The sequence below is a fragment of the Boleophthalmus pectinirostris genome, unplaced genomic scaffold, assembly GCF_026225935.1.
Source record: "Boleophthalmus pectinirostris isolate CB_2022bp ecotype Guang Dong unplaced genomic scaffold, ASM2622593v1 HiC_scaffold_8, whole genome shotgun sequence".
In the NCBI taxonomy this organism is placed as follows: domain Eukaryota; kingdom Metazoa; phylum Chordata; class Actinopteri; order Gobiiformes; family Gobiidae; genus Boleophthalmus; species Boleophthalmus pectinirostris.
The window spans coordinates 17,278,752-17,302,635 of NW_026571515.1; the positions used below are offsets into that span (position 1 = coordinate 17,278,752).

Consider the following 23,884-nt stretch of genomic DNA (forward strand, 5'->3'; position numbering starts at 1 on the left):
AGATAAAAATACTTGTTATCTATATCTTTTAAACTTATACAAGCCCATTTAAAAGTACAATAAACACGCAGTTAAAGCTTAACCAGGAAAGAAATAACCACACAACTACGCAACTAACAAAAGATGACGCGATGTTTCCGCACCGCAAAAACCCGAAAACGTACTTACGTAATTCCTAAACGTGTTGTTTTTTTATGCATAAAGTTTTATCAAAACATGAGGTTATGAAGGTATGAAATCAGCGCACACCTGTCCCGGTTCTTCGCCGCAGCAGCGCACTTCCGCCGGCCAGAGGAGAGAGATCTTCCGCTGCTCTACCTGTCCAACCGGCTACGCTCATCCCCCTCTCCAAAGACTAAAGGCGTTTACCAAGGCTACAATTACATCTAAACTCAATTGAGACATCTAGATTGTGTAATTAAGATGAAATTAACCAGCCAGTTAGACCAGTCGCAACATAAATTGGATGACCAGATGACCCTATTTACCCGGGACAGCCCCCGTTTTGAGCCCTGTGTCCCGTCCCAGCAGATTTATCCAAAACCATTGATTTGTCCCAGTTTTATACATATTTTTATAAGTGTCCCTATTTTTGACACATTTGATACCTGCCTACAGTATAGTAGTAAGAGATGCTTAAATTGTAATTTGTTTTGGTAAAATACAGAAAAACTGCTTAAAAATGGCCAAAACACAAAGAAAATGCAACTACCCTGACACACTTTAGTGCTGAGTACATAACAATTTTCCTCAATTACACACTCGTGTACCTATTTCATTATTACCAACCCAAACCAGGAGTGTCCCAATTTTTGATTTTGAAAATCTGGTCACCCTAAACATAAACAAACCGTAACATACTGGTGATGTCCGACAGGCTGCATTATACTGTTCATAATGTTTTTCCTTTTGTGTAAGGTGACACATTTTTAATTAAACGGAAAAGGGAAAAAGACAGCATTAGTCAGGGTTTTCTTAGAAACAGTGACCTTCTTGAAATGCAGCCTGAAGCGCTGAGTACAGACAACACAAAGCAACAGCCACAGACTTGAATGAAACACTATAGGAGTCAAATAAGCTTAGAATAAGCATAGAAAATATTACAAAAGCTTTGCATGGTTCATCTTTTATATTTCTAAGTATACGTTTACATCATGTTCTAGAGCTCTGGGATTTCCCTCCATTGAACTGTTTCAAGGACAGTCTGTGGTGAATTGACAAAAAGTTATGTTTTAATAGCCTTTTACAAGAATTTTGACATAAATGCTTTTGGTCAGGATGTCTTCAAAAAAAAAAAAAAGGTAAACAAAGTCTGACAAATACCCATTTAAATGAATAAATCTTTAAATGTGTAAAAATGTGTGTAGGCAAAATTATTTAAGAGTAATACCTTTGTTAATAAATCAACACGAAGAGGATGCAACGTTCTTCTATTGGTGGTTTTCAGATAGAATGTGAAGAATGTGAAGAGCCAAATTTCCCTTTTGATTACATTGTACTTTGTGATGAAATATCCAAAAGATAAATCCATAACTGCTGACCCTGATATTTTCAATTATTGACTTAACTCAAGAATTCACTGTATTACAACAATTTAGCATTTTAACAATATTCATTTTAGCAATTTCACAGATGACGCAACATTCAAAGTGACAAACAAAACTATAGTGGGTCAATGGTGTGTATATAATGATATTTTCTCATTATCTAAAATGTACAAGAGCAGAAAATACTAAATTCAAGTGGCCTACCCTTTTCAATACCTTTTGGGTTCACCATGCAATGCATCCAAAACAACTGAAGTGCAAAATATAGAAGTGTAATGGTATAAATATGGAAGGTAATACTTGAAAAAATGTATATGCCTAACTCTTCTTAGGGGAAGCATTTTATACACATGCAGATGGTAAATTCCACCTTTTAAATTAAATGATTAACCCAAAACCAACCATAAACCGGTCTGGTCTGGTTTTGTTTTTTACAAAATGGCAAAGTCAAGCCAAATGCACATGACAAGGAAAGAGGGTCATGTGAAAACTGCTGCTTGCGGATGGTGACTCATTAGATTTCAAACCTTAGTGCCCACAGCACAGACTGAATAAAGAAGTGGACTAAGGGAGTTTGACTTTCCCCATAGCGTTCCAGTCAAATGAAGCTCACGAGGCTGGCAGTTAAAAGGGTGAATTTGGAGGCAGGTCCATATTAGGGTTAGGAATTTATTAACAGATTAAATAGTGAAATTAGTTAGCTCTGTTCATTTATACAGTCTATGATCCAGGGAGGGAAATGTGTGGTGAAAATGTGTAAAATAAACAAGTGCAGAGTTTCCAAAATTCCCTTGGGTCTGATTTCAGCTTGTCTCAGGTAGCAGCTCATTGGATGGTTGACTCTCCAACCTACAAAATGGCTTCCCGCTGAAAGTTGTGATCAGTGGTGTAAGAAGTACACAATATTGTTACTTAAGTAAAAGTACAGATACCGGCGCAATAAAGTACTCAAGTGGATTTTTTCGTGTGATACTTAAGTAAAAGTATTACACATATTATTATTATGTGTTTAAAAATGTACTTAAAGATTAAAAAGTAAAAGGTGTTTCACACAGATTTTCAGATCTAATAAAGTTTCAAATGTGACAATTATGATAAGGGATGCACCAATACAATACTGGTATCGGATATCGGCGCCAACATTGATCATTTTGGTGGATCGGATATTGCCTCCCACGATATCAGTTTAGCCGATATCCCATTTTGTTGTATAAACTGGTTTAATAAGACAATTTACTGGTCAATGTTGGCCCAAAACATCAAAGCTATTCTACGTTACAAACTACATTTGGATAATTTTTTATCTTATGCTGTTTGTGTTAAAAGGAAAGAAATGCTATTTTCAGTCCCTACACTGGTACCGGTTGATGTCGAGTATCGGCAAATACTTAAACTGAAAGTATCATCTTCGGGATCGGAACAGAAAAGGCTGGATTGGTGCATTCCTAATTTTGATATGGATTAGTTCTAAATTGTGTTCAACTGAAACAACTGCATTTATAGTTTTTTCCTATCTGTTTTAATTTGTATATTTTTGTTTGCTCAGACTATGAACATGTTAAAATTAAACTCATCCTTTTCAGCAGGTCTCACACTAATTAAAAAACACTTTTCAGTAGTGTTCAAACATATAGTGGAGAAGAAAGTACAGATACCTGCTCTCAAATTTTTAAAGTAAAAGTAAAAAAAGTATGCACTTTAAAATTTACTTAAGAGCAGATGCGTAAAATGTATACATATACAGTACTTTACTACTTTACTACTTTAGTCACGATTCACCACTACTATAGTTTCGGATTCAACCTGAAAAAGGGAATTGACTCTGCAGTAAAGCACAGAGAAGAAAGGTCAGCAAAACACCATGTAAAGAATATATAATATAGGCCAATGGTGAGGTTGGAAACCACACAAATAACGTTAATTCATTGCTATAAAAAAACAATAATGTGTTTCATGCTTGTTTATAAATTAATCTTCCGGATAATAAAGTTTATCAAGTGCCGTATCAGTGACACTTCTGTTTAATCTAATCTAGTACAAACTGTTAACCTAATGTACTCAAGGCTTATAAACAGAAAGCTATTCAAACATGAGTTATAGATTATTTATTTTCCATTTCCTTTCCGTTGTGACTGTATCAAATTTCTAACCCAATTTGTCAGTGTGACACTTTTACCATAATGTTGATCTTGTGGTGTTGAAGTACAGTAATACCATAAACACACAATAAAGAAATAAGATAAAAGCGCTAAAGGGCCCATATTACACTATTTTCTGATCTATATTATAACATTTCCTCATCACAAACTGGAGTTGTGTTTTTATTTATTTACTCATGTTTAACGCACAAACCCTGCATTTTTATCAGTAATTTCTCAAACTGAAAGCACCCGGTTCCACCTTGTGATGAAATGTGATAATTCAGGAAGTGCTCCAATATTTTTAAACTCCGTACATCTTCACTAGAATAACAAAAACTTATTTATAGCTGTTATTTTCAAAACCACCATTGTATGACATCACAAGGTGGAACAGAGCATTTTGAGCTTTGGAGATGTAGACAGACTAATAATAAAGAGTTACTCAAACACGAATGAAACAAAACACAACTCAACTCCAGGTCTGTTTTTGAGGAGGTAACAGCATTATTATAACATGGCTTAAAGGTGCACTGTGTAACTTTTTGGTTGGGGGATCTGTCACCTTGTTGTTTCTATGGAGATGTCACTGCTCTGCTTGGAATGTTCCACAGTATGACATTAAACAGCTCTACCTTACATTTATTAAAGTACGGGGGGTATTTTAGCTCAAAAATACCTAACAAAACAAGCATTCTGTCTGTGAGCGGGGCTGCCTGTCCACAGATCTGACCTGTAACTTGGTCTGGTTTGGTCTCCGTGAAGATAGAAAGGTTTAATGCCATACTGTGAAACATTACAGACAAAGCAATGACATCTGCACGGAGAAAAGCACCTGACGGACCCTCCACCAGAAAAGTTACACATTGTTCCTTTAGCTAAAGCTCACAAGAATATATATATTTTTGAATATAGACCTTTTAAATCTAATCTAATAATCTATAAAATCATGTAACCTCGAACCCCTCTGGTAGCTAACAGTTAGCAAACAGCATTGCTCTGTGTCATGTCTTTTTGAGCCCCCCTCCGTGTCTCTGTTGACTTTATGGGCGTTTTAACAGCCTTACCACGCCTGTCCATCCTGGTGGAGCCGGGGACAGCCTTCACTCCTGTTTTCTTCACGGCATTTTATCTTGATGACAGCTGAACTAATAGTGTTATAAGCGTAGATCCACGATTTAACACAACGCGCCGCTTTCAAAACATCCACCCAGTGAACACAGCCGATACGGGAAGTCACGTGGACCAAAATTGATGCGATTTCTGTTTTTCCGTGGGTTAGGTGTAGGATAAAAACAAAAAAAAAAAAAAACTATAGTAATAAAAAATAAAATAAAATAAAAACATTAATAAATAAATAAAAATAAATACATAAAAAAAAAAAATAGGGTCTGGGATTCGGTATTCGGTTGGTCAATTTCCAACTTTACTATACGAATGATAAGATAACACATGTATATTACCCTGTGTAGGAGCGCAATGTATCCCTTGCATACGTGGTTAATTAAAACAGCTTTGGAAGTCTTCATCAAGGGATATTAAAGGTACACTGTGTAACTTTTATGTAGGGTGCCGCAACCTGTTTGTCTCCATGGAGATGTTAATGCTTTGGTTTCAGTTGTCCACAAAATGGTATTAAACTAATCTGTCTTGCATTTATTAAACTTTTATTAAACTACAGGTGTAAAAACATTAATTCTTTCTGCCTCTCCACAAAATCTAATCTGTAATTTGTCTTGCAAGCTGCCATGAAGATTCATAAACTTAGGGCCATACTGTGGAACATTCTCGGCACATCTCCATGGAGACATGTAGGTAACCAACCCTCTAACAGACAAGTTAGACAGTGCACCTGAAGGGAACCATTATTAAAAATTTTGTACAGTGAGAAAAAGGGTAGCAGATGCTTAGAAGACAAAATAATTTATTGTCAAACCTAAAAATTCCACTTTATAAACTTTATAATAACAATAACTTGATTAAAATAGATCTGATTAAGCTTTGTTTTATACTTTGTATTCATACACGTTGTATAGAAGTATGTAGTACTTCACAGCACTTACCGGGTTCACCAAGGTTGTCTTGAAATGTGAGCTGAAATGTGAGTTTTATGACTAGTGACCACATGATGGCAGCACCTCCATTGGAAATAAACTATCTCGCGGTCAATGATTGGAATGTACAGTATCAGATAGACAGCAGTTCAAACTACCATGAAGATTTCACACAGAGTGTTCAAATCGAGACCATTAAACAGAACTTGGCACAGTGGCCTGAGACACTGTTGGGCCATATACAGACTCATCATACACATCAGCTGCCATGTTTCAGTAAAGCAGGGGATTGTCCAGCACTGCCACTCCAGCTGCCACACCTCCATCTGCATGGACTGAACTTTTAGTCCTCAGCAGGTGTCCTACTTGCTCATTCATCACCATCTCTGTTCCCTGTCTGGAAACAAAGACAATTAATAATTAATATGAAAATTAGATATTACATCCACATTTCCATCTGAAATCATGATGGATACAGATCAGTCAGAAATGACCTTATTCCAGAAGTTGCTGTCATAATTCAGGCTGTACTATTTTGTATGGGGCTTCTGATTTTGACAGCAAATGAGTTCAATAGGGACTATAAAGCCATTTTAAAGCCTCCCAGAGAATCAGTCCAGTATTGACTTGTTGGTGCACATGAACTCTCAACATTTAAAATTTTAATGAACCTACTTTGTCATATTTAAATACAATACCTTTCCCAAACTCTCCATTGAAATTAATTGGATCCATGTTTAACCAATATGGAGATAGGTTAGTGTCTTTATTATCAAATAAATATCTTGAAAATACCTTTATTGGTCCAGAAACACATATAACGACATTCAAAAATATAATTCATGACTAACGAATAAATGTAACAACATTCACAAAAGCATTTCTCAACTCAAAAGAAAATGTTGAGTGTTTTTTCTTTTGAGTCGAAAAATGCTTTTGTGAATGTTGTTATGTTTATTTGTAAGTCATAAATTATATTTGTGAATGTCGTTATATTTGTTTCTGGACCAAGGAATGTATTTGTGAATGGCATGATATTTATTTGATAAAAAAGACACTTGCGTATCTCCATAAACCAGAAGTGCCATCACAAGAAAGTGCAGTTTAGGAACATTTAGAGACAAAAGTGAGTGGGGCGGAATAAGGTGGATAGAAAAATGTGGACACAGGCGCTTTTGCACACAGTCAAAACAGGTTTTGTGAGGATTAAGTTTAAAGTAAGCGCATGTTTTTTTTTTACATACCTGACGTACGCTCCAAACACCCCAAGCTCGCTCAGACAGTTGCTAACAGTGAGTGGACTATCTCGTCTCAGGAGGTAGTTCTGTGAAGGTGTAGGTTTGATTTTATCCATCAGAATATACATGGTCCTCTCTGATCCCTTTGCCTCCTGAAGCACCTTGCAGATCTCGTCTCCGTAAATGTTGTTACCTGCAAAATTAAAGTCACAAATTAACCAAGTAGCAGAATTTGATGGACCCTCCACCAGAAAAATTACACGATGCACCTTGCATTTGTGGATATTTTGCATTCATTATTCAACTATTGATCAGGTGATTTTTCTGGAAGCTGTAAATAATGTCCTCTTAGAGTAAAGCCATTTCAAAGCACTTCTGGCTCCATGGACTCTAGATCTAATTGACTTGACATTACAAAATTGTCACCCCTCTCTCTGTAACTGCTGCAGTGAGCCTCGTCATTTTGATCTTAAAATGTTCTTATTAACCACTCTACATGATCCTGATCTTTTTACTTTGATATTTTGCCCATAATAAATTCTTATTCCTAATATGGAACTAATCTGTTAATAATATATATATATATATATATATATATAAAAACATACTCTACCTCCTCCTTCTCTCTGAGGCTTTAACACATATCGCTCAGGATCTTTCAAGGCCATTGCAACAGTTTTGTCTCCTTCTGGACCCTAGTGACAACAGACACTTTAGAAGCACTGCTATACACCACAGTTTCAGTGATACAAGGTAGGCTTGTCACGATAACACATTTTAAAGCAAGACACCTTACATAGCAGAATAATTGCAGTAATAATTAGTAAAAATGGGCCCTCCACTGAAAAGTTACACAATGCACCTTTACATCTTATTACGTTATATAAAAATGGCAAAAGTCTCATCATTATTGCAAAGGAATACAACTACAGAGTAAAAATTGAGCCCCAAAATATTTTGTTCCAGCTTTTATATTGAATGTAGTGTCCCTGTTTTGACCATGAAACTGTGAGAAGCACCTGCTTCACTGTTGCCATGGTATCAGAATAAAATTTTAAATAAAATTTTCTATGCTTTGTATGACTCTCAAGGATGAATGACCATGTGCAAGTGTCACAAATTGTCTTAATTGATCAGCTAAGACACATAACCTTCGATAACTCTTAAAGTTTTATCTAATCTCAGATCTTTAGACACCAGAGAAGAGGAGCCTACGCTCATTTGCATATTTCATATCTAAATGCTGTCTGTTTAACTTGGTCAATAAATATTCATAAACCACAGTTTGCTTTAGTGAATAGTGATGTTATTTCCAGATATGGGTCACTGACATGGACAAGAATTAACAAACCTTCAGAACAATGGTGTAATAATTAATTAATTAATTAACTTAGATAATTTATTATATTGGATTGGTAATATTTCTCAACCTTTGTTGAGCTGATCCCTGAAACTGTACTTCTAGTCAAAACCAAATACTCACAAAGGCCATGTGAGTCCTGCTTTAACTCTTTAATATCAATTATCCCCTTTAATACTACTACATGAACGATAAATCGATATTGTACTTATCGTGAGAGGCCTAGTATTAGGAGTCCAGACTGACCATGTCAAGAGTGTAGAGACCCGCAAAGGTGGCTCTGATCTGCTCCACCACTTGGGGTTCATTGGGAAAGAACCGCTCCAGAACTCCGGGCTGGGCCAACACCTGCTGGATCTTCTTGGTGCCAGTCAGATGAGTGGCAATATCTGGGCATTTTATAGCATGGGATCGCTCCAACATCAGCCGAGTGTCCCAGTCCTAGAAGACATCGATCGTTAGAATAAATATAACACACAATAAAAATTTCCAAATTTTGCTATTGCTTCCCTTATAAATTCTTACATAAATATATCTACTTCTACTATATACTATATACTTATCAATACAATATGTTTTATTTTTAAGATCCAATATTATGCTAAATTGACTCTTGTGAGCTTTAAAGGTGGACTGCACAATTTTTCTGGTAGAGGATCACCTACTTGCTTGTCTCCATGGAGATGTTATTGCTCTGCCTGAAATGTTCCATGGTATGACATTAAACATATCCATCTAGCGTTTATTCATTATAGGTGTTTCTGTTGCTCAAAAACATAATAATTCCTGAACTAATCTGAACTGTAATGTAGTGTAGTACTGTAACTTGTTTGTCTCCCTTGTGATAAATGGGGTCAATGCATACTGCAGAACATTTTAGATAAAACAATAACATTTCCATGGAGACAAGCAGGTGGCAGACTATCCACTAGAAAAGTTACAAGTGCACATTTAATCCATCTTATAATGTTCTTACCTCATCAATAACATACCTAGAATTATGTTTTGTTTGAGCTTTCGAATCATGTCAGTTCTGAAGTGATGAGGTTTCTGAATAATTAGATCTGAACTGAATTTGCGAAGCATTTTGTTTTTAAAATCTTTAGCCAAACAGCAGGCACACTGGGCAGCCATGCATAAGAAAGTTTGTTTTACTCTCGGAAGCATGTGGCTCTTGGCTCAGAATAGAATAATATAGTTTCATCACATTAACCTCCCATCTGTGATTAAATACGGTCAGACTCCGCAACAGCCCGTAACCACTGAAACAAAACTATATAAAATTGATTATTTATATTTAGAAGAGTGAAATTTACAAAGTGAAGTTTGAAGTTTGGCCCGCAATAAGACGCACTTTAGTAATGCCCACTTTAGCACATACATGACCTAAGTCTGTTTCAGTGATTCACTGTGATAATCATGTGTGGTATGTTTATGCAAGTCAAGTAATTTAAATCAATTCAAACCTGTTGAGACGCATACTGCTGAGGGACATATCCATTTCTGTAGTACACCACAGCAACCTCCATGCCATCTCTAAAAGAAAAAGAGTAAATAGCACTAACAGCACAATCCTTTAAAGTTGCATTGTGTAACTTTTCTGGTGGAGGGTCCGTCAAATGCTTTTCTACATTCCTCTATGTCTGGTATGGCATGGTATTAAACCTTTCTATTATCATGGAGACAAAGGCAATGACATATCCATAGAAACAAGCTGGTGACGGACCCCTAACCAAAAAAGTTACACAGTGAAAATGTAAGTATTTATTTAAGATACTGTCATCTCGTATTTATGAGAACTTAGTAGTAGTAGTTATGAAAGTAATTCTGCTATAACGGGCCAGTTTTATCTCTGTGTAAAATGGAATTACATAATTAAAGCACCTATGTTAAGATGTTGTCTAATCTATGTTATAATGTTGTTTCCTCATCACAAACATACCTGGAATTGTGGTTTTTTTTTTTTCATTTGCACATGTTTAAATATTCATGGTTGGTGGGTAAGCGTTCTCTTCTCAAACTTAAAATGCTCAGTTCCACCTTGTTATGTCATCTGGTTATACAAGAAGTGCTCCTTTCCACTGTGTTTTTAAACTTCATAAAACTTCACTTGAATCATTTGGACAATTTCAGACCTTAAATTACCATTACTAAACTAAAGGTAAAACATAGCTGATAATTTGAAAACTCTTTATGTCATAAGGTGGAACAGAGCATTTCAAGCTTTGGAGATGTACACAGGTTAAAAATAAAGAGTTTCTCAAACATGTGTGAATGAAACAAAACACAACTCCAAGTGTGTTTTTGAAGAGGTAACAACATTCTAACAAAGCCTGAAGACTTTGGCATAATATACAACCTTTACTGTAAGTACTTATTTGAGATGCTGCCATGTGTTTCCAAGAAGTTACAAGAAAGTATTGCAGTATGGCAGTATTCTTGCTAAAACAAGCCGATTTTACCTCTGGGCATAATTGAAGTACGTATTTAAAGTAGTGATAAAATCTTACATAAGAAGCCTTTTCTCTTGATCCAATGAGCCTCGTGAATGCACATCTTCAAATGTTCTTCGGATTGTGAAGATATTTCTGGAATTAAAAAAAAAAAAGTTCAATCTTACACATTACAAGTCCAAATACTATATTTTAGTACATAGGAAGTTAACCACCTACAGCTTCATCAGTTCCATCTCAACACATCTTTGGTCATAAATATTTCGCTCAGTGTCAGACACCAGGACCAACACCACTGCTCTGTGAAAAAAACATAATTAAATATTACGCTATTTTCTGATCTACTGTATGTTATAATGTTGTTTTCTCATCAAAAACATATCTGGAATTGTGTTTTGTTTCATTCACACATGTTTAACACATATTTAGAGAATAGAAAACACTCCACCTTGGGATGTCATGTAGTAATACAGGAAATGTTGCACTGTGCTTTTAAACTCCACACACCTTCACAAGAAACACTTAGATCATTTTAGCCCTGGAATTGCCAATCTCTACTGACCTAAAGGTAAAAGGTCGCTGTTAACTTGGAAAATCCTGCTTCATGACAGGAACAGAGCATTTTGAGCATTTTGAGCTTTGAAGATATAGACAGACTAGTAATAAAGGATTACTCGAACATGTGTGAATGAAACAAAACACAACTCCAATGATGAGTTAGATGAGGTAACAACATTCTAACATAAAAACTCAGTCAATTTTGTGTCATATAGGACCTTCAAAATGTTTGATACATGGTCATGAATTATTGTACCTGTCTGATCCGTACAGCTCCTTGGCCTTGGCGATGGCTCGGGCCAGACCTGCTGCTGGGTTGTTGTCCAGAATGGCCATACTGTCCTTCAAACGCCCAGCCACTTTTAGAACATGTCTAATGAACAAATATCAACATCAGCAGTCTTTCTCCATAAATGTCAGGTTCAATGGTGGAAGAAGTACTTGATTATGTTACTTAAGTAAAAGTACAGATACCAGAGCATATAAATACTCAGGTAAAAGTAAAAGTATCACATGAAAAATCTACTTAAGTGAAAGTATTAAAGTACCGGTTTAAAACTGTACTTGTATCTAAATTAATTTTGCGCAGATTTTGAGATCTAATAAAGCTTTAAGTTTAGGGATTTTGATACAGATTTGAACAGAAAAGGATATTTTTATTCCAGGTGTTTTAATTTGTTTATTTATTGTTATATATTTGTTTGCTCAATTATGAACATTTTAAAAATAAACACTGAGCTCTTTGAGGAGGTCTCAAACAATGATAAAAACACTTTCACTTTTCAATCTTGTCCAAAAATGTAGCACAGATATAATGAAGTAAAAGTAAAAAGAATCGACCTTTATTTAAAATTTAAATGGACCTAAATAAAGTACAGACATCTCTGTACTTTACTACTTCTACTTTGTTACGTTCCACCACTGGTCAGGTTTCAAGATGACTATTATCAGTTTCATAATATAATAAGATTTAAACTATAGAAATCAGTAGTTCTGTTTTATTTATTTATTAGAACTTACTTGTGTACACTGACAATGCCTGCAGACAGCCCTCCAAAACTGGCCGAAATTGTGTTGATTTCAATCTGTTTGAGTGCGGAAGCCCCATCCTCCTTTTGGTCCAGCATGTAGTCTGACCTGTTCAGCCCCAGGACCACAGACTAGAAAGAACAGAAGAATGTAAAGAAGAATGAACTGGATGAAGCACAATTTGGTTACTAAAACATACCTGAGAGCGGCCTTCCTTCAGTATCTGTTTGTGGATTTTGAACAGTCTTGATGTGAACTCATCCACCTCTACAGTACTAGATAGAAAAAACAAGATTATACAAATGTAAGACTATGAGAAGAATTTGTGCTTAAATTTGAATATTTGTAGATGAGAACGTGAAAACTACTAAACAAAACTTCACCAATTCCATGACCCAAGGCCCATATTACGCTATTTTCTGATTTATGTTATAATGAGTGTATGTAATATTGATAATTTCAGCTCTGGTAAAAGGTAGCTAAGTTAACTTGAAAAGTACCGCTACATGACATCACAAGGTGGAACAGAGCATTTTGACCTGGCTAAAAGCTCACAAGAGTCAATCTTTCATAATATGGGACTTTTAAAATAATCACAATTAGGTAAGTACTGATAGAGTATTGATGATGATAATTAAAAGCTCATTAAAGTGTATTTTTCATAATATACCTCCTTTTGTTCTGCTCAGCCTCATAGAAATAAAACCGAAACCAGAAATACATAAATGCTATGATATCTTTTCAAAGTTCTAATACAGTTGTGTTTTTAGAATACAAAACGTCTACCTTGACAGTGCCTCCTCTAGAAAGTCTGCGCTTTGGCTGATCTTGTCAACTAGACGGTTGTAGTGAGTTTGTACCTCCAGAGCCTGCAGGAACACAGCCTTAGGCACAGGTGTGGGGAAGAGGGTGAAGGGCGCGTAACTCACCACCTGCAAAACAAATGGACTTACAATGGACTTTTGTAAAGAAAGTAGATGTTGAGGATGTGCTTTGTCTGTTGATGTCAGTTTACCTCTGATGAGTTGGGTGCTTCTTTTGTTCTCATTAGTACACCGTTCAAAAGTGCAGCATCTTTGGCGTGCTCTGATAGGTCTGCCACCAGTGCTGTATCCTTCATCATGTCATGTATTTCCTGGGCCATGTTGCTTGACCTGTGGCACAAGAGCAGAAATAATATAAATGTTCCCATGTTTGAAACTGAATTTGGAGTTGTTCCTGTTTATCTGAATGGGTGTAAACATGTGTCTTTGAATATAAAAAAATCTAATCAATCAGTTGCTAAATAAAATAGTTATTACAGCTCTAAGCAGTATAATGAATACAACTGGACTCTGAACTCTCTGAAATGTAAAAATTAGGGGGACAATGCAACAGCCGGGGACAGCATTGTTCTGGGCTTCAACGGAAACCTCTGTGACACCTAGAGAGGGGTGAAGAATGGCCTACCTGATCTGTTATTCTGTGTCCAAAGCAAAACACAGTGTTCAAGCACAAGGGTGTCCATCAGCGCAATGGCACCAGGACACTGACTGTTGTCCTGTCATGTGGACACTCGGGCAGAGCTGTCAACCAATCACCACCTGGTGGTGAGTTGGATTCACAGTCAGGACAGGAAGCCAGAAAGAAGGGGGCACAGAGTCTTATTGTTATTGAGTGGACCGCGTTCTCTGCCTCCACTGTCAAAGCGGTCACTCGTAGCTGTGCTTCAGTGCTGCGCGCCGGTGCCTAGCTCCCCTACACCCGGTGGCAGATGCTGAAAATAAGGGATACCGTCAGGCTGAAAGAGCCCTATCGGACCTTGTTGGTTAGTAGAACTCCTGAGGCTGTTGACAGGTATTGGCAGGTCAAGCTTGCCCCAGCTTGTATGGTCAGAGGCAAAAACTGGAGGCTGGAAGGAGTACAGAGGTCATGGAGGAAAATTATCACCTCAAGAGCAGAGTGAAGAAAAGGGAAGAAAATCCTTAACATCCCACAAAGAGTTAATTCTGGAAACCAAACGGTGCGTGATACCTGGGGACTTGGACTACTATAATAACTTGGTTTGGCGTTCCTAGGTCACCTAACCTGAAAGCTACAGAAAAAAACATAAAGCAAACTGCCAAAAATATATGAATAAAATACAAAAAATATCACATGTGTTTAAAAATATATATTCACTATACATTGTTTTCATTAGTTTGAAGTGTTTTTACACAATTGGGTTTAATCATTTCACGAAAGTCATTCATTGACGGTCCCTGACAGCAGACACAGCGGCACTTCAGAGCACAGCTCCCCGCTCCGGGCTGCACTGAGCCGGGCACAGGGAGAGGGAGCTCCCGCTGTTGCACAGGTGAATATACAACGTCCAATGTGAAGCCAACTTCACCAAAGAAAATAAAAACGAACTTATAGTCTAACCTGACCTGGGGAGTAGGCTACTTACCTAAAGAAAACAGAGACCGACAGCAATATATCTCAGTATGTGACAGGCTGCGTCCTTGTGTCCAAACTTTAATCTTGGTTTGATGCACTCGATGCACCAGTAAAAACACCTGTACATTAAATAAAAGAATCCCGAATGGACTTTACTTTACGGTTTTGTTCCGTGGTTGAAACAGGAGTACCAGTGGCTGAAGCACGCTTCATGGGCTGGATGAACCGGGCACTTCCTGTGTTTTCAACCAATGAAAATGTTTGTTATTCACCGACACGAACAGGGCTGCACCCTCCCGTGGTCTGCGCATGGTATGAAGGGTGAATTATCTGCTTATCCAGCATTACTCAGCGTTTTGACCGCGTTTTTCTGTGCTGAAGGTATTTAGTGCAACAAAGCTGTCTGCGTTGTTGTCATTCAGTGTACGAGCTAATTTTCCACTCCAGTCCCTTTGCTTGGGCTTGTTTCCTGTATCAATCTCAAATGTCACGTGCTAATCGAAACATACAAGTAACGTGGAACTTTTTTTTCTTCAAAATACCACTGTGTTGTTTACACATACCTTAAAACAACACACTAGTCTGTTAAAATAACCTTTATTTGGAAACAATACTAGAAGATCGAAATGAACTTCTTTGAAGTTCTCTTGAACTTAATTTTATAAAAAATGATGTATTTATTACATTACTGCCTCCTTAAAGATGTGCTTTGTAACTTTTCTGATAGAGTCTGTCACCTGCTTGTCTTCATGATGTTAATCTTCAGCCTGGAATGTACCACAGTATGGCATTAAACTTCTATCAGCGTGGAGACAAGCAGGCCAAGTTACAGGTCAGGTCTGTGTAGGGGCGGCTCTGCTCACAAAAGAATACATGTGTTTTTGGGCTATAAACACACTTGTAATAGAATATAAGGCAATGCCTAACTTCCAAACAAAATATCTCAGTGGAGATAAGCAGATGACAGACTCCCCACCAGAATTGCGAGTTGAGTTGCTTAGCTAAAGTTCTTTTTGCAAGTTGCTGTTTGTTCATAATATAGTTACGCAGTGCCGTATTTTGTCTTTGGTGGTAAAAAAAGAAAAAGTATGTGTATGTATATATGTGTAATAATAATAATACTAAATCTAATTAATCTAAAAGCAAAAAAGAACACAGAACCTTTCACTTCATTTTATTTCATTTTTTTATTTTTATTTCATTTTATTAATTAAAATTGTTATTTAATTTCATTTTATTATTATTATTGTTTTCTCATATTAATTTTTTCCCTTTTGCGTTTATTATTATTATTATTATTATTATTATTATTATTATTATCATCATTATTATTATTATTACTTATTATTACTTATTTTTTGTTATGTCAAGTAATCTGTCAAGCCATTAAATTAATCACGCAGTGGTGATGGACCCCATATTATTCAAGCTTGCTCAGCTTCTTTGGATGTTTGTTCACAGTTTTCACATATTAGGATACACAATATATGTCAAATGCATGCACATATTCACGTATACGTATAAGTGCCTATTGTGGGATTATAATTTAAAATTGTGGAAAAATAAAATTGGATATTGGAAAAAAAAAGTCCATCTTTAAAGTAGGGATGTTACAGTACAATAAAATAATTTAATGTCTCATACATAAACTGTATAAATAAATGGATATAGCTAACCAGCTAATCGCCGTGTTCCAAATAGTCCATCGACTCCAGTTGAATTTAGATTGAAAAACTATCACCGTTTTGATCTTAAAATGTTTCACTATTTATTTCACTATTTTGTCCGTAAATAAATTCCTATTTCTGATACACTCGTATAACTGCCAGCCTAGTGAGCTTCATTTGACTGGAGCTGAACACTATGGGTAATGTCACGCTCCCTTAGTCCACTCTCTATAGTTTTTCAGTTTCTACCCCATCCCAGCAGATGGAGCTAAAGCTTTATATTCACAGACCTCTCCCTTTAATCCTCTACTCTTTCAGAATAAACAGCACACTGTTCCAGGTTCTGTAAACCGGATCCAGACGATTCTCAGTGTATGAAACATGTTCAGAATATTAGTAGTGAAGCTGGGATTATAGCACTGTAGTTTGAGGGACTGACACATGACAAGACTTCATTCATCCAGGCAGAAGCAGACAGGGATCACTGGACTGTGACTGTACTCTCCCCTCTGTATTTGTGTGTGCATTTGTAGATGGCGAGTGGTGGACAGCTGTCGAGGGCTGAAGCGTTGGCGTGCACAGGCTACAGACATGCCTGCCACGTGATGCTCTACTCTGACACCAAGAGTCAGCTGTTCAGACGGACCCCTATTAGACACATTATACTGGTAAGAACAAGAGTAATATTCTCACAGTTGTCAAAATTTGTCATATAATAATAATAACGCACTCGTCTTATATAGCACTTTTTCAGTCGCTTTACAGTTTGGTGCATTATTCATTACATCATACCCAAATTGTATCTTGTTCTCACACTGATATAAAATGCCATTCTGGACAGGAAGATATACTGCATATGGGTGTTTTTTGTTTTTTTTCCCCACTCACTGTTCATTTTGGTCATCTACCATCAGTGCCCCTTCACTCAATTCTTTAAAGTTTAAAAACACACTACTCACTGGCTTTTAACACGGCATGAGAATTGTGTGGTCCTCTGACTGTCTTTTATTGATTTTATTAGCTATTTTCTATTTGCTAATTTTGTTATTTTTTTATGTTTTTTTTATGACGTGCTTATTTATTTATTTTATGCTTTATTGTATTTAATGTGTTAATTTATGTTGTGCCTATTCTGTGCTGCACTTTGGAGACTTTGTGTTGGTTAAATGTCCTATTCAAATAATGTTGGATTGGATTTGAATTGGATGTTAAAGGTGCACTATGTAACTTCTAAGGTGGAATGTCCGCTGCTTGCTTGTCTCCACTAAGATGTTATTTCTTTGCTTGAAATGTTCCACTGTAGGGCATTAAACATATCTCCCTTGTATTGGTTCAGTTACAGGTGAAAAAATACCTTAAAGGCGCACTGTGCAACCTTCCTTGGGGAGAGTCTGTCACCTGTTTGTCTCTGTGATGATGTTATTGCTTTGTCTGGGATATTCCACAGTACAGCATTAAACATATCCATTCAATTAAAGTTGTTTTTATTGCTCAAAAATACCTTGAAATATGTGTGTTTTTGCTGTTGGTGGGGTCACCTCTCCATTGATTTGGCCTGTAATTTAGCTTGGTGGTGTCACATGCTTGTTTTTATGGAAATAGACAAGTCCAAGACCATGTTTTACTGGTGCCACCCTAGTACCTCCACTCATTTTCATTTCTCTCTAGCGACTAGGTCAGGAATCGGAATACACTAGACCGTTTGCAAGAACCCCAGAAGTGTGAGTCCGGGCACCAGCCAATCAGCGAAGAGCCATACATTCTGTGTTGGCAACGATTCCTGAGGTTGAGGATTTAAAGCCAGAGCAAGGAGAATGTTTGGTGAATTTTAGGGGAAAGACATTATTGCCCTTATTCCTACAGGATTTGGGAAAAGATATACCAGATAGCCCTGTTAGCGGTGCATTACATACGTCACGACCAAATAGCAGCGATTGGTTAAATGAAAAAAGTACCCACCTACCGTCAATTGAACTAATCCTAATACTACTTTCTCCACGTTTCCACAAAGTGAATCCGTCTGATGAATCAGGCCAATATTTTAGCACATTCCAGGCAAAGCAGTAACATCTCCATGGAGACAAGCAGTGAGCGGACCCTCCACCAGAGAAGTTACACAGTGCACCTTTTAAAAACATGAATTATTACTGTGTGCAATCTTGCTTCTCCATAGACAATTAGCATGTGTCCATTGTGATTACCAAGTTTATTTCTATGCTGTGAAATAATCAAGGCAAAACAGTATGTATATCTCCATGGAGACAAGCAAGGTTACACAGTGCACATACAGTACATTTTTTTACATTCATAATAAAATGCATATCTGTGAGTGCCGAGGTCAGTGTTGTGTTCAGAGGTGTTAGAGTTTGAGCCTGTCACTTCCACAGATGCAGATGCGCTTTGACGGTCTGCTGGGTTTCCCTGGCGGGTAAGTCCGACTGCTTTTGTCCTCTCTAGAGTTCAGCAGGTACAGTTTGCTCTGAAGCATGTTGGCTCTATGGATACACACTTGGACAATGAACTCCTCCAGCTGATTTTTTTTGTGTGTGAATGTAACTATAATAAAACATGGATTAAAGGTGCCTTATGTAACTTTTTGGTTTTGGTCACCTGCTTGTTTCTATGGATATGTCATTGCTGTGCCTGGAATGTTCCACAGTATCACATTAAACAGCTTTACCTTACATTTATTCAGTCATAGCTGGTTTCAAAGCTCAAAAATACCAAGAAAAACCTGCATTCTTACTGTAACTTAGTCTAGTCGCGTCTTCATGAAGATAGAAACGTTTATTGCGAAACATTTCAGACAAAGCTGTTATGTCTCCATGGAGAAAAGCATTTGCAGACCCTCCACTAGAAAGGTTACTCTATGCACCTTTAACAAAACAGGCCATCAAAACATAGTTGTCCATTATCTGGTTGTTGTATGTAACTTATTAATATCCATGGAGACGGGACAAACCAAATTACAGGTTAGATCTATGGAGAGGCGACCCCATCCACTGTAAGAATGGATGTTTTTTAAGATATTTTTGAGCAATAAATAGCACCTGTAGGTTCACAAATGCGAGACAATTTAGTGTAATTCTATACTGTGGACAATTTAAACTAAAGCATTAACATCTCCATGGAGACAAACAGGTTGTGGAACACCTTCAGAAAAGTTACACAGTGCACCTTTTGTCAGTTTGTGTGATGAGACAAAATCGGACGTTAACCATATATTAGTGTGTGGGTTTGTACAAGCATTAAAGGTCCTACATTACGCAAAATTGACTTCTGTGAGCTTTAAGCCATGTTATAATGCTGTTCCCTCATCAAAAAATTAAAACATTGAGTAACCCTTTATGAATAGTCTGTCTACATCTCTAAATCTCAAAATGCTCTGTTCCATCTTGTGATTTCATGTATAGTTTTCAAGTTAACAGCTACCTTTTACCTTTGAGTTCGATGATTATGATTCAATTCCATGTCTGAATCCAAATAATTCTAGTGAAGGTGTATGGAGTTTAAAAACACAGTTCCTCTATGACCACATGACATGAGAAGGTGGAACAGAGTGTTTTCTGTTTGAGAGAAGAGCTCAGTTTACATGTGTAAATAAACCAAAACACAACTCCAGATATGTTTGTAATGAGGAAACAAGATTATAACATAGATCAGACAATAGCGTTATATGAGCCCTTTAAAGCTCATTATGCTGTTTACCAATTTATATCTCATTTGGAACCCTAGTATAGTAAACCCATCAAAAGAGAGCCTGGAAGAGGGCCTGAGCAGGGAGCTGTTGGAGGAGATTGGAGTGGCCGTTCCCATCTCAGAGGATGACCATGTGGAATCCTGCTATGCCCCAGCTTCTCCCACTTCATCATCATCATCATCTTCCTCTGGTCTGATTTTACACTTTTACGTAAAAAAGATGGAGGAGGAACAGATTCTCGACATAGAGCGTTCAGCAGCATCTGTAGCTGTGGACCATGGACATGAGGTAAATGTGGACTTAAGTTTTATTTTAAATGTTTTAAAAGTTTTGCTGAATTGTCTCTTGTGAGGTTTAAGTCGGGTTAGAATGATGTAATCTTAAAAAACATACCTGGAGTTCTGTTTTGTTTCATTCACACATATTTGAGTAACCCTTTATTATTAGCCTGTGTACATCTCACAAGCTCAAAATGCTCAGTTCCACCTTGTGATGTCATGAAGCAGTAGTTTTCATGTTAACAGCTCCTTTTTCCTTTTGTTCAGTAGGTATTGGTAATTCCAGGACTGAACCCATCCAAATGTTTCTAGTGAAGGTATATATGTATATGGAGTTTAAAAACACAGTGGTGCACTTCCTGTATTACCACATGACATCACAAGGTGGAACAGAGCGTTTTCTGCTTGAGAGAAGAACTCAGCTTATTATGCAGGATTTGTGAGTTAAGCATGTGTGAATGAAAAACTTTAAGAAAACTTTATCGAACCATAGAAATGCTGAATTCAGGACCTCCACTTTCACATCAATGCAGATAAATGCAGATGCAGATATAATGCATATAAATAAAATATAGTGCAAAATACTGCCCCAAACAGAAAACTGCCATCTCAAACTACATTACTGTATGCATAAATAGAAGTATTTTTGTTGATGCCTAAAAACCTAGGCTATATTTTATTGTATTCATATTTCAAAATTTTCTGCTTTGCTCAGTATCATATTTCATCTTCTTTGCAGGTGCTGGGAATGGTCCGAGTCCCAGTTTACCAAACCAAAAGCGGAGGAGGTCTCCCTTTGTTCCTGTCTCACTCTTTTATTGGGAACGCCCGGCTGCAGCTGGTGGACAATCTGCTTCGCTTTGGTCTCATCCCTGCAAAACACTTGCTCAAAGCTCTCAGGCTGTCGATGGAAACGCACAAACACAATGCACAGGACCTCAGAGCAGCCCTGGAACTCACAAAGGAGAAACTGAACTGACTCTACTGCACATGCACTAGATGTCCTCCAGGGGGCTGCAACAACTGATCAAAGTATTACTGAAGAAAAGTAATCATCAGTTATACTTTTAGGTTTGTTTTGTCAAAATTTGAAGAGCTCTTTTTAATGTATTCTGTGTTTTTTTTTAAAAGAAGCAATGCCATACAACCTCTATTCTTGCTTTATGATTATTGATCTTATCTTGATAATTAATCTTATTCTGTTTTGGTAATAATAAATAGGGGGTTTATAATCACCTTAACTGCATCTTTGGAAGAAAAAATGTGAGTCATATCACCATTAATAGAAAAGGCTCTGCACTTCATTTAAAATGTATTTATCTTGAAGAAAGGAAATGATTTCTCCACTTTATTTTTTTTGTTATATCTATCAGTTGCAGCTCTCGTTTAAGTATATTTTTGTATTTGTGTATTTTTATACAGCATTATTGGCTGTAGAGGCTTAGCACTTATGTTAGTAGCTTTTATATCCACTTGGGTCTTTGAAACCACAGAAGGGTAAACTGTCAGATTGAATAAAGACTGAGATCCTCTGTTATAAAAATCAAGTTGGGCCTTTTCTTCTTCTCTTCTCTATGTTTTGTTCGCACCAAAACAACATAGGCATCAATCCTTTGGCTATGCTGTTTTGATGAACACAGTTCAGTGTTAGGCACCCCCTAATTAATACAAATATGTTAATTGTAGGCTTTGTCACACTGTGTCCTATTATATGCTTAAGAAACCCTTCCTCAAGTTTCACTCAGAAAATCACAGTCAGTCGTTTTTTCTGCTTCTAAGCAAGTATAAAAATAATCTGCTAGACATTAGCATATTTCTTCTGACCTTTTTATAGATGAGCTGTCAACAGGAGAGTCCCCAATACCTACAGGTGATGTAACGTTTTATAGAACAATAAAATAATCACTAGAAGTAGTCAGAAAATACTGTAAATGACTTATGAAGTGTGTGTGTTGTTTGCCTTTTGCATTTTTGTGATCTATAATATCTATACATAACAGGTAACATACACAGCACCAAGGCACAAGTTAAACAGAAGCCCATAGATGTTCTGTGTTTTCTTGATAGTTTTTCTTCTGAAATCAGACGCAGCATTGGTGCAATCTGAGGATTAATTATGTCCTGACTTACTCCAGCCTGCAGCCCCAGCCTCGACTCTGTTTAAATGTACCCTGGGTGCATATAATGTAGCTGCACCAGATGTTTCTAACCTCATTCTCTGATTATTCTGTGGGCTGTGAGGAAGACCAGACAACTGGAAGTGTACACTGATGATTTTATACATATTACATTTAAATATTACTTTTTATTACATATGAAAATGCAGATTCTTTCAAATGTTTCTTTTTTTGCACTTATATAACGTAACAATAAAAGGAGCACACTAGATAAAAAGTAGGCTCAGGAAGAAGCAAAATCCCCCAAAAGGGCTTACGTTAAAGCCTGCACCTTAAGAATACATAACATCCATGATCATTGCTGCATGTACTGTGAGCTAGAACCATTTGTCTTAAACCAATGCTTGGGTTAAAGAGAAGAAAAGATGCACCATGTTCCCTAAGCGTTCATATCAATCACAGTACAGGTGTCCCTTTTACTCACTGCAGATGTTTGATTCACAAAACAGTATTAATCAAATATATGCAGATATGTCTGAAATGGCCCTTGTGGTAGACAGAAATCATATTTGTCTGTTTCTCAGCTGTCAGGAGGGAAAAACTGCACCACATCCGGCAGTAACAGACAGGAAGCGTTTGAGTAAAAACCATGATCTTTGTGGCCCAAAACATGGTAATGTTTTGAGTAAGCGTATACCAGCGTGAGGAAATGCCGTGTTCTGTCAGCCTGCACCTTGCAATCGCAGGATGCAGTCATGTGACCACGTTGTTAGGGCGAATAACACAAGGTCATGAGGAAAACATTTGGAGCGAGAGAGAGAGGGATGGAGTGAGGAGGGAGGAGGGATGCACGGATGGATGGAGGAGCAGGAGGAAAAGATGGTATATTCATAGCAGCAGCCGTATTTATAGGCGCCCGGAGGAGAGGATGGAGCGGGGGGCGGGGCTTACGTGAGCGATCGACTAGGAGAGGGGGAGAGAGAGGTTAGGAGGGAAGGAAGAAAGGGAGCCAGCGCGAGGGGAGGGCTGTTTTTGATGAGAGCGTGTGTGTGTAAGAGGAATCTGTCACATTCAAACACTGTTCTGTCTCGTGTGCCACAGGGAGATGGAGGGATGAGAGCAGAAGAGAGGAGATAGACAGATACAACGGAGGAGGACTAGGATGTGCGGTAGGTGCAGCTGTCATGTCATTTGTTTACATGCACAAGTGATCTCTTCATGCAAAAGTCAGGAGTTTGGAGCGTGCGTGTTTAACCTTAAATTCACTTCCCCTGCTGCTGCTGCTGCCTCTGAAGTGGACAAATGGATGTAGGCTGCAGATTCACTG

The 23,884-nt window shown here is 37.3% G+C and overlaps 3 protein-coding genes across 7 annotated transcripts in view; 2 read left to right on the top strand and 1 right to left on the bottom strand.

Annotated features, from left to right (window-relative positions):
- Positions 1-5,592: 5,592 nt before the first annotated feature.
- On the bottom strand, positions 5,593-15,028 carry gss (glutathione synthetase). The gene is made up of 13 exons (XM_020922429.2): positions 14,806-15,028; positions 13,393-13,531; positions 13,164-13,309; positions 12,577-12,652; positions 12,369-12,508; positions 11,605-11,721; positions 11,010-11,090; positions 10,848-10,925; positions 9,804-9,873; positions 8,584-8,778; positions 7,591-7,672; positions 6,984-7,170; positions 5,593-6,136 (listed from the first exon to the last, which is right to left on the bottom strand). The coding sequence occupies exons 2-13, from the start codon at positions 13,519-13,521 to the stop codon at positions 6,013-6,015; spliced, it is 1,425 nt and encodes a 474-aa protein (XP_020778088.1). The 5' UTR covers positions 13,522-13,531; positions 14,806-15,028; the 3' UTR covers positions 5,593-6,012.
- zgc:103759 (U8 snoRNA-decapping enzyme) lies at positions 14,985-22,075 on the top strand. Of its 5 annotated transcripts, none has more exons than XM_020922524.2 (5): positions 14,985-15,107; positions 16,996-17,130; positions 18,850-18,890; positions 20,198-20,450; positions 21,180-22,075. In XM_020922524.2, exons 1-5 carry the CDS (start codon positions 15,105-15,107, stop codon positions 21,417-21,419), a joined length of 672 nt encoding a protein of 223 aa, XP_020778183.1. In that variant the 5' UTR covers positions 14,985-15,104; the 3' UTR covers positions 21,420-22,075. The 5 variants fall into 5 exon arrangements, with proteins under 5 accessions (XP_020778183.1, XP_055021961.1, XP_055021960.1 ...); XM_055165986.1 differs by having other exon boundaries at positions 15,070-15,176; XM_055165985.1 differs by lacking the exon at positions 14,985-15,107 and adding an exon at positions 15,175-15,306.
- A 1,512-nt stretch (positions 22,076-23,587) lies between these two features.
- Positions 23,588-23,884, top strand: part of arhgap4b (Rho GTPase activating protein 4b) — a 57,777-nt gene continuing 57,480 nt past the window's right edge. The window contains exon 1 of the mRNA XM_055165982.1: positions 23,588-23,726. The gene's annotated coding sequence lies outside the window, so the exon portion shown is untranslated. The remainder of the gene's footprint in view (positions 23,727-23,884) is intronic.